This window comes from Dama dama, chromosome 10, assembly GCF_033118175.1.
Source record: "Dama dama isolate Ldn47 chromosome 10, ASM3311817v1, whole genome shotgun sequence".
NCBI lineage: Eukaryota > Metazoa > Chordata > Mammalia > Artiodactyla > Cervidae > Dama > Dama dama.
This window is the reverse complement of record NC_083690.1, coordinates 38,628,368-38,639,378: the sequence shown is the minus strand read 5'-3', so window position 1 is coordinate 38,639,378 and position 11,011 is coordinate 38,628,368. Positions and strand designations below refer to the sequence as shown.

The window sequence follows — 11,011 nt, the reverse complement described above, 5'->3', positions numbered from 1 at the left end:
AATAGTTAGTATGTAAATAATGTACATATATGTTGACTTCTGGAGTGTTTGTTATTCAATGTATATACTCCTACAACGTGCATGAAGAAATATCCTTTATCTATTGATAATTTTGTTGTAAAGTGAATGGTAAACCTGGAGAGTGTATGGCTGTCAGATGGCAAGTACTGTGTTCATTAAATAAAAACACATTGTTAAAATAAGATTGCTTACAGCTGGGTTCTTTAAAATAGGGGGACTGTCGGGTGAAGCAGCCCACGCCTGACTCTCACTGGTGGGGCCGAGAGCCCGTGGCTGGAGCTTTACAAGTTTTAAGAAAGTAAATGCAGAGAAAGAAGTCTGTGAGAAGTGTCTGCAAGCAAATGCGGAAACAGCAGTAAAAAAAAAAATAAGACACAAAAGGTTTAATTTGCTGCCATTTATATACTATATAAATTTTACATGCTGTATATTTACAGTGGGGCAAGTGCTTTTTTAATCTTTAAAAAAACAAAGATCAAACTTTAGACATCTCTGAACAACACAAACTGTATAAACCATACAGATTATTCAGATACAAACTGTATTAAATACAGTTTTCCCCACTCCATCTCCTGATGCAGGACCAGTGAATTATAAGTGTATCACAGTTTGATAGCATATCCATATTAAAAATAAAATCACAGTATGATTTTGTCTGTAACTAGAAACTTTAAGGGACCAAGCTGACAACTCAAGACTCCAATATCATAGTCAAGACGAGACACTGTATAAAAAAGTGTTATGTAATAAAAACATACTGTAGGCCTTACAAATAATGTTTGGATTATACATTCATAATGTAAATACTCATCATAACTGGTAAATTGATTGGAATAGTTCCACAAAGTTCAAAAACAGAACTTGTCTATAAAATACATCTTCAAATCTTGAATACAACTAAAATATGAAGCAAATTAGTTTCTAGTATCAGACATTACAGAAAACAGACTGCTCTCAAAAGTCTAGTTGAGAGCTTGTGAATCTTTAAATAAGTCTTTAAATTAAATATACACGCTGTCAGTTTGTACTTTTAATAATTCCATGGTTTCCCGGTTGGTCTTGCACCGGATATCTAACTTGGAGGAGCATTGCATGGAATACGAGTGATCAACCTGAGTCTGTGATTAAGCAGCATTTGAGATGTTCTAGTCCAGGGCGTTATTTTCAATGTGATTTATATACACAGTATTTTACAATGGTCAGCAGTTGTAGAAAGTGTTCATCCGTTTGGAATAAGGGTAATTAAGAAAAGGTAAAAACTAAAAAAAAAAGTCCTCCATGGTAAAATCTGTACAGTATTTACTAAAGAAGCACCACGCAGATTTGAACAAAGTTATTTTCTCTATTTATAATTTAAGCTGGGTTGGGGATGGCTTCTGTTGAACACGTGAATCTGAAAGACAAGAGGCAGCTGGCGTCAGTGGTCCGGAGGCAGGAAGTGGAGCCCAGGGCCTGGTGAGCCCCAGGTGGGCTGGCTCTTTTCCATTCACTCCCCGCACCCCTTCGCAGGTGCCCCAGGTCTCTGGGAAAGCCCCCTGGCCTCCCCCAGGGCAGTAGGTGGGAGGCCAGCGGGGAGGGCGCCCTCTGCTGGGCACTCAGAGCCGCCGCCCTAGGAAGAAAGTCTGAATTCCTTAAGGTGGCTCAGGGCTTCCCCTTGAGGACATGCTGCTAAGTGTTAACTGACCGCAAGGTAGTCTTCTGTAGACAGTTCACTCAAACCTCACCTTGCTGATGAGAAGTCACACATTTGGACGAAAGTCCCTCTGGAGAGCGACCACTCCCCCCACCCCACCCCCACCAGGGCCACTGAGCACCAGGCCTGGAGATGATGCTCGAGGCTTTGATTTGCTGTAAAAAAGCACCCAAACCTCATTCAGGTCAAGCACTTGTCTGAAACAGGTGCAGGGTGGACAAATCTCAAGGACAGGGGTCTTGGGAAGGGCCCCCTCCCTCAGGCCCTCAGGTAGGGCTGTGTGAAGAAATGGCTTCTCCATCTTTCAAGTGACTTAAGCTTCTGACCTGCCCTCGTGTTCTACAGTGAGGGAGGGCATGTCTAAGGGGCCGAACCTCACCCCCCTCAAGGGCTGACTCCCCACCTGCTCCCCTGCAGCCCCAAGCTCCCTCCTCAGGCCCCTCAGCGGCTCCACAAATGGTCAGGAAAAACATGCAGAGAGGAAAAGAGCTTACCGTAACTAGTGGATTTTTTTTTTTTGAGGCCAAGTTTTCAATCACCTAGAAAGCAAAGGTTAGAAAACATTTTAATGATGTTTTTTGCAAAAATTTTAGTGCCTGTGCTCTGTGTGTATCACATCATTAACTTAGAAGTTCTCAGAAACTTAGGTTTGTTGCCTGAAATCAGTCCTACACGAGCTGTGCTTCCAAGGGTTTCACCGAAAAGACGCGTTTACATGGTGACTGAGGGCCATGTCCCCGTGGGAAGAGCCCAATCTGATCCCAGCAAACCCAACAGCATTTCAACGTTGGGCCAAAGAAATCCAGAGCCTGATGGCGCCAGAGAACAGGAGGAGTCTGGAGGAAAGAGTGGTCAAGGTGCCAGGCGAGACAGGCAGGCAAAGAGGTCCATCCTCTGAAAGCTGACAGCGGTCCTGGGCCTTTGGGGGTGGCCCTTCCCAGGAGGTCAGGACAGGATGGGCGTCCAAGCGTCATCAGATGCCATCAGATTGAGGACAGGAAAGGGTCTCCCGCCTGCAGCCCCTGGAGACCTGCATGTGGGCCACCACATGTCCACTACTGGGCTTCGCCTGCCACCTAGTGGCCCCCGAGCCAGCTCTGTGGGTGAGCCGCACCCGTGGTGGGCTGGTGGCCTCCAGCTGTGGTCCTCACCTTAGACCTGCGGCCTAAAGGGGAAGATTCAGGCAGACGCGCAGAATTCCCGAGGACCTGCCCGGACCACTTCACCTCACGCGGTCAGAAGGGACTCATCTCACCAAGCCCCTGCCCCAAACGCTGAAATGTTCGTGGAAACCAAGGTGGAGATGGACATTGTTGCCATCTTAACAAACAGAACAGAGAACACGGAGCTTCCCTAGGGGCCCCACAGTCTCCTCATTCGCTCCAAGCACGCCCAGCATCCACCCCTCCCCAGACACCCCACCTCGCTCATGTTCTCTGCTGCTCCCAAACGTCAGTGCGCTGGGCGGCCATCTGTCCCTCCTCCACCAACCATCACGTGACTGTGGGCCACGGGAGGGGGTACTCCCCCAACCACCATGACACCTCAGTGGGTCCAGGGCATGGGAGAGAACCTATGGGCTCTGGGGCTCTGGGACGCAGGCAGGGTCACAAGCCGGCACCTCGGGTGTCGGGGTGGGGGGTCAGCAAGCTGGTCCATGGAAGGCCCAGGCCAGGCTCTGCCAGCTCCGCGGGGCTATGGACGGGGACTGGGCTGCAGCGCAGCTTTACTGACACATCAATTTCACAAAATTTTCATGTGAAATGAAAGTCTTCTTTGGAGTCTTCCAACCATTTAAAAATGTCAAATCCTTCCTAACCGGCAGGCCACCTGAAGGTGGCGCCCCGCCCTCGGCCGGCCCCTTCCAACGCTCGGCACTCCTCCTAGGGTCGAAGGTCAGGGGAACAGCTGAGAAAGCCAGAAGGGCTGCGTACAGAGCGGTCAGAGCAGGAGAGGCTAGGACGTTATAAATGGACCAAGCCCTGCAGGGCAGACAAGAATCCCTGCGCCCGGCAGCCTGGGGTGACCCAGAGCCGGGCCCGAGGCGTGACGCCTGCGCACCGGTCACCAGACAGACTTCCAGCGTCTCCTCACAACGGGCAGAGGCTCAGGACCCGGGAGAGAAAGGAGGTCCCACAACAATATCTCCGTCAAACGTGGCGTAAACACAGAAGTTCTGTCCACACTCAGACGCTCAGAGCCACACACCGCACGGGTCCCTGGCTCCACCTCACTCAGCGCTCCCACAAGCCTCGAGGCGCCGCGCGGAGGCCTCCCGGGAGCTGGGCGAGGCCGCGGGGCGGGGCTCAGCGAGACTGACAGCTGCTCCGCCCTGTGAGGCTCCCTCCCCGAGCGGCCGCCTCCTCCCCAGGGCGGGCCGCCACGCCCAGCGCGCCCCCTTACCCTGGCCGCACTCGGACAGACGACACCTGACCTCCCGGCTCTCCATCCTCAAGTGTTTGGTTTTCTCACAGAAAGGCGCCGCGCCCTCCAGCGGCAGGCCGTCTGCCAGGGGGAAGGTGCCCTCGGCTCTCCGGAAATGGTCCACAGTCTCACAGCTGGCTGCCTTGGGCAAGTGCGGTTCTGAATCTCGCCCAAAGTCCTCTGATTTCCTCGAGTGTCTCTTCTTCTTCTTCTTCTTCTTCTTGTGTCTGTGGAGGTCAGCGTCAGAGTGCGCTACGGAAAGGTCCGAATCCTGCTGATGCCTGCCGAAGACAAAGCCAGGAGTAGGACCACTAGGAAAGCAAACCGCCCCGAGAGCTGGCCCTCCCTCTGACTCACACCCACTTCTGTGGACACTCACTACGCACACACACGTGAGGCTCTTTCCTAATTAAACATGCAGTTTTCACTGTAATAATTTCAGTCCAGGGTCATAAACTCACCAGTTTCAACCTGTCCCCACCGTGGCCTTCAACTTTGGGGAGAGGAGCTCTGGCCAAAACACCAGAGAAAGGAAGGACTCCACCAACTTTTCCTGAAACTAGTGGCTGAAGGGAAAAGTATCTGCTGGGTGTCTCAGGCACACAGAAGCAAGGAGATTTGATTTCTTTTTCCTTCAAGTAACCACTCTTCACCTGTGGCTTCTGGTAACCTCTTCACAGGGTTTCGATCTTTTTTTTTTTTTTGCTTTCGATCTTAAGAGATACCACCGTATAGTAACTGTATCTGTGCTCAGTCCACTTGTCATGGAGAAGTCACTTTCAAGAAAACTGCTGACCAATTTAGCTTTTAAAAAATACAAGAACAAACTTCCCAATGAGATTTCAAACTGAGAAATGGAGAAATGGAAACTCAGTTTGAAACCTCATTGAACAATTTGTTGGAGATTATTAACAGACGTAGAACTATAACTACATCTGTGAATAAACACGTTAACAGTCAATCCTAAAGAAAATCAACCCTGAATAATCATTGGAAAGGCTAAAACTATAGCTCCAATACTTTGGCCACCTGATGTGAGGAGCGGACTCACTGAAAAAGACCCTGATGCTGGGAAAGATTGAGGGCAGGAGAAGGGAGCAACAGAGGATGAGATGGTTGGATGGCATCACAGAATCAATGGACATGAGTTTGAGCAAACTCTGGAAGTTGGTGAAGGACAGGAAAGCCTGGAGGGCTGCAGTCAATGGGGGTCACAAAGAGTCGGACATGACTGAGCAACTAAACACCACCGCCACTGTGAAGTCGGAAAATCCCAAGCTTTACCTCCCGAATGCCGCACGTGTACTCAAGAGTTACAAAGCACCAACCAAACACGGCATCTTGAAAGCCCAGGTTTTCAGGTGTTTTATAAAACCACGTAATAAGATAACGTCTTAAAATAGAGTTAAGTTTTAGGAATCGATAAAAACAGGGAAGTCCCAAACCCACCAAGATGAAAACTACCCACGACACAGCCCTCACCTGTCCCCAGGCTGGGTGCAGAGGGCGAGCGCCGCCCCCCACGTGCAGCCGCCCCCTCACCTGCAGTCTCGGTCCCGGTGTTTGTCTTTGGATTTCTTCTTTTTCTTTGATTTTTTGTGCTTCTTTACTTTGGGCTCCTCTAAAGGGTCCTTCTGTAAGCTTCTCCAGGCTTTCTTTTCTACATGACTGTCATTCTCTAGGCTATCATATCTCCGTTTCCGTGACTTAATGTTGTGTTCATGAAACCGCCCGGCCAGGTCGCAGCTGCCGTCTTCAGCCCCGAAGCCGAGCCTGTCGTGGGCGTACTTGGCGGCGGGGTGGGGAGGGGGCACATGGGCCATGCCTGCCCGGGGGCTGCTGAAGCGGTGCCGGTCCCTCTCTTTGGCCGTGAGCTCGTAGCCCTTGCGGCCTCTGTAGTGGTCCTTGTAGGGCCGGCCACCGTAGGGCCCGGCCCGCTCGTACTCTCGCTCGGCGTGGAAGGGCCGCCAGTCCCGGGGCTCCCGGCTGGGGTACAGGGGGGCCCTGTCGTGGTGGTACCGGCAGCGCTCCCAGCGCAGCCTGTCCGGGTAGTACTTCTCCCGGGCCCAGGCGTGCTCGCCCTCAGCGTGGTGGTAGCGGCCCCACTCCTGGTCGGGGGCGCCCCTGCTCCGGGAGTGGTGGTGGCCCGACCTGGCCAGGGAGCTGAGGCAGGGGGGCTGTGGGGCTGGGGCGCAGGGCTCCAGCCGGGGCCGCTCGGGCCGCGGCCGCTCGTGCTCCCGGTGGGGCCGCTTCCGCCGATGTTGCACCTCAGTCCTGCTCCGGCTCTCCCGTGCACGCTCACCGCTGGATGAGCGGTCTCTTCGGCTGCGGTAATGTCCTCGGTCGACCTTTCTGAGGCTGCTGACCTTCTCCTGGACCGGACACGGCTCCGGGGCCTTCTGCCCAGCCTTACTGTCTTCCCCTCTCTCACCGCTGCTGCGCTCAGGGGGCCCCTCGGGACGGTTTTCTGTGATCGTGTCTAGCTGCGGAGAGGGCACCTCGTCTGTAGACACCCCTGTGCTCTTAGCGGGACCCTCCGCATCCGAGCCTCTGTCCCGACCGCTGTGACCCAAGGGCTCGGGCTCACGGTCGCCCTCGGAAGGCACAGAGGGACCCGGGCTCAGCCTCCCCATGGCTTCCGTAGCCACCAGGTCCTGGGGCCGCTCTGGTAACATTGCTGCCACGTCCGGGGACGGTTTGCTCTGATCGTCTGTTAAGTTCCCAGGGTCACAGGGTGCTGGAAGCTGATCGTCCCCGAGGGCATCCTTGTCGGGGTTACAAAAGGTGCTGACACTCGGCACGGCCTCCTCAGGTTCTGCCAAAACACGTTCAGAGACTTCTTCTTTGGTAGGTTTGATGCTGGGGTCCGAGGGCGGCAAAGCCTTCTGGAATTTGCTGCTGAGACTCGAGACAGACTCCAGGTTGTCCCGGGCGTCGTCGGGAGGGGAGTGGCTGGCCTCCAGCTCTGCCTCCGGATGCTCCAGAGGCCTCTCCTCTGAGCCAGGTGTCCTGCAGTCCCGCAGAGAGAGAAGGACAGGGGTCATTTACTTGTTTTCTCTCTGGGTTGTCAACGGACTACAGGGACGGACAAACACTTCATTCATTTACTGAATATTTTATGGCTTTACTGTATCTGGCTGAAACCTAAAGCTGGGCTTATCATTTTTGGAAACTTCAAGTTTTCTTATTATACACAAATGTAAAAATTTCTATCAAGCCTACTTCATTTTTCAGCAATAACTGCAGTTCTAGGTGCCTCTGGTTTTCAAGATATTTTTCTAATTCTTCTCAGTAACTAAGTCCAGACCATCGAAAAAGTCAAATAATGACAGGGCGCTTACTTTTTCTCTGGATCCCTTTTCTCCGAATTTTCCTGGAGCCTCAGAGGCAGAGTAGTTACCTCCCAACAGAGCCAAGAGCTCCCTGAATTACCAACAAACTGTGAGGAACCACTGCTGCAGTAAACAAATTCTGCCATGCTTTTGACAGACTCCTCAAGTTAAGGAAAGCTGCCAGAAAACAAGAAAAACCCTAAAGGGGGCCCCCTTTTTGGTCTGGGAGAGAGAAGACACGCGAGGTCATTATAGAGGCTCAAGGTCGCACGTGCAGCTGGGGTGCACGTGGCTGGGGTGTGGCCGTCACAGGCCATCTATCAAGGTGCTCACGCACGTTCCACCTGAAGACAAGCTGAGCCAGATGAGGGGAGACATGAGGACGGCCGTGGCGCCAGGGCCTGAGTGCTCAGCTGCCCCCTCTTAGGCTCGCCTGGGAACATTCCTGACTGGGGTTCTTGGTGAGGGCACGTCCCCCGCAAGGGCCCTTCTGCCATGGGGTGCATTTGGGGGTTGTCCCTGTGATGGGGGAGACCAGAGCACCAGTAGGGAGCGGCTGAGGCAGGCAGTTCCGCAGAACAAGCCAGGCGCGCACGGCCCAAGGTCCACGTGGACAACACCTCAGCTCTGTTACTGGCCGGTTCACGGAGACCCCCAGGAGTCCATCTAAAGACGGTCACACCTTGGCCGAGAGCTGCCCTCCAGGAGGATGTCATGGCGCTGACGTGCGGTGACGCGACCTGACCTGTGTGAGGTGCCGGCTCCCGGGCTGCTCACCTGGTGACCGCGGCCGCCGCCTCACGGCCCTGCCTTTGCTCCCATCGCGGCATGTGCACCGAGGTCAGGACACTGAGGTGTGTTTTTTAAGCATGGAGACACCACACTGACCATTAATTTAATCTCAGCGCTCTAGAGAGAGCATAGCAAAGCCTTTGCTCCTGGACAGAGGAGGACTCCCTGCCCAGCCCCCCTGCACACCCTTGGGTGCCTGTTGGGGCGCTGAGGGGCGTGCTGGCTGGTCAGACGTGTACTGACAACGCCCCAGCACAGGGGGAGGCGCTGCGGAGAGGCGGAGGGCGCCGGGCCAACAGGCCCTGCGAACCGTGTACTTGACTTTCCCACCAGGAAAATCAACGAGTTCTACAGATGATTAGTCACGTCATTTCAAGATCCAGAAGGCTCATCCTAGGCCTTCCGCGAGCGGACGCAGCCCGGTCCCGCATCCCGTTGCCCTGGGACAGCCGTCTTACCTCGTCTCCTCTGCCAAGCCTTTGGCTTTGCTGCCAAGTTTGAAGGTCTCTAAGATTTTGTCTTCTGGAAGAGGTGGCAAAGGAGCAGGCATCAACTAGGATTAAAAAACAAGGATGTTTTTCAGCTGCGAGTGCCACGCCCGTCCCTCCTGAAACCCAGCCACACGACCCGCCGGACATGAGGGAAGAAGGGAAGCCCGCCTGCCCGCCACCCCACAGCCGCTCACCTTCCCAGGGAGGCCGTTTGCCTTGGGAAAGGGGTGTTCTGAGTGCAGCGCGGGCTGGCCTGGGCAAGGGGCCCCATCCGAGGGCAGGCCGTTTTCCGTCGGGTCGCTGTCCGGACCAGTAGCACCATTTAGAGCCACGGGCTCTCGGAGCTCGTGCGGGGAGGCCTCGCCGTCTTCGGCGTCTGGAGCAGGGGAGCACGCGCTCTCGGTCAGGCCGAGGCCATTCTCCTGGCCGAGGCCCTTGGCCTCCTCATCAGACTCCTCGGAGGACTCGGCGCCGTAGGGGACCAGCACGCCAGTGCTCAGCCTGGACCTGCCGTTCATCACGGGCCTGGAGCAGGCCTCCCTCGGGGCCATCTGCTTTGGGACCTTACTAGAGGCAGGCGGCGTGGGGGCACTCGAGGTAGACTGTATTGCAGAAGAAGTGGTAATGGTAGAAGAGGGGGCGGGCTTGTTGGGGTGCTCCAAAGAATTGCTGTGAAGGTTAGACTGAGACTGACCTTGGCGCACAGGTAACTTGTTGTGAATACTGATCGTGATTTTCTGTTTCTTGGGGTGTTCTGGAATAACTGAGGGCCTGTTAACTGACCAGTTCTGAACAGACGGGGAGGCGTTCACAGGACCAGTCCTGCTGACACTGGAATTTCCGCTGGGACCTGACAGGGGGCTGCTCGGCGTTTCCTTCAGCGGTCCCGTCCCGTTCAGGTGAGGGGGGTTCTGGAGACAAGCAGACCATGGCCAGGTGAGAGCTCCAGAAACCGCCACATACTCAGAGACCTGAGGCGGTGGGCCTTTTCCACTTTGGCCATCTTTTCTCTTTCTATGAGGAATGAGAAACACCTCCCCCTCTCACGTGGGCCTGCCCGCCACAGACTTTTCACAGGTCCCAGTTTTCTGGGAATTAATTTCCGGCAAACAGGGACAACTGCTTTTGTCAGAGAACAACCCCCAGGCCAAACTCTTCCTGCTCCAGTCTGGCAGAAAGCAGCAGGTCCTCCTGGGCATGGAGTCACACAGGTTCTGCTTCGTGGTTTCCTGGGAGCCCCTGGCAGCTCAGGCAGGAGCAGGCCAGCCACAGGGACTGCCCAGGGCCCCAGGAATGCGGTGACAGTCACATGGACGGACACGCTCGCTTAGCCATCCCTGCCTCTGTGACCTCCGCTCTTACCTGAGTAGTTAGTTCACTCCACATCCCAGCTTTTGCTGCTAAAACCCAGAAGCTGCACACTGGCGGTCACGAGTGAATTCTGCCTCACAGAGGAACTCTGGCCTTCAAAATGTTTTCTTAAGTATCTGAACTAGTTGCTAACTTACCACTGGATAATGGCTCAGCTGATAAAGCGTCTGCTTACAGTGTGGGAGACCTGGGTTCGATCCCTGGGTTGGGAAGATCCCATGGAGAAGGGAAAGCCTACCCACTCCAGTATTCCGGGCCTGGAGAATTCCATGGACTGTATAGTCCATGGGGGTCTCAAAGTGTCAGACACAACTGAGTGACTTTCACTTTCACACCAGAAGTCTTAGTCGCTCAGTTGTGCCCGACTCTTTGTGACCCCATGGACTGCAGCCCACCAGGCTCCTCTGTCCATGAGATTTTCCAGGCAAGGGTACTGGAGTGGGTTGGCACTTCTTTCTCCAGGGGATCTTCCCGACCCAGGGATTGAACCCAGGTCTCCTGCACTGCAGGCAGATTCTTTACCGACTAAGCTACAAGGGAAGGCTTCATAGTTAAACAAAAACACCTCCTGACAAATCAACAGCAGCGGCCCCTCCACTCAGGGCAGTTGGTGTGTCCCACGTCCCTCAGGCCAAGCCCAGCACAGGACTTGTCCAGTGCTGTCCAGCTCCCTGCAGCACTGAGGCTGTGACTCCCTGTCAGACTGAAAGGCTGTTACGACACTATGGCACAGGTGACAGGATTATTCCACGGTGTGCACAGGCTATTCCAACACGTCCGCAGTCTCAACATTTACGTCAAGCAAAAGCCAGGCCTCCACCGAGGACGCCGGTGTCACAGGAACCAGAGAGCACGCCCTCTACTCCCTCTGAGCAGCCCTCAGGGGT

At 54.2% G+C, this 11,011-nt stretch overlaps 1 protein-coding gene across 4 annotated transcripts in view; it reads right to left on the bottom strand.

Annotated features, from left to right (window-relative positions):
* Positions 1-291: 291 nt before the first annotated feature.
* The window catches only part of USP42 (ubiquitin specific peptidase 42), a 49,836-nt gene continuing 39,116 nt past the window's right edge, over positions 292-11,011 (bottom strand). For all 4 annotated transcript variants that reach the window (XM_061153694.1, XM_061153693.1, XM_061153692.1 and 1 more), the window contains 6 exons: positions 8,948-9,664; positions 8,721-8,815; positions 5,681-7,147; positions 4,118-4,419; positions 2,209-2,253; positions 292-1,414 (listed from right to left, as the gene is read on the bottom strand). In XM_061153694.1, the coding sequence (XP_061009677.1) occupies positions 2,246-2,253; positions 4,118-4,419; positions 5,681-7,147; positions 8,721-8,815; positions 8,948-9,664 (2,589 nt within the window). In that variant the 3' untranslated portion in view covers positions 292-1,414; positions 2,209-2,245. The remainder of the gene's footprint in view (positions 1,415-2,208; positions 2,254-4,117; positions 4,420-5,680; positions 7,148-8,720; positions 8,816-8,947; positions 9,665-11,011) is intronic.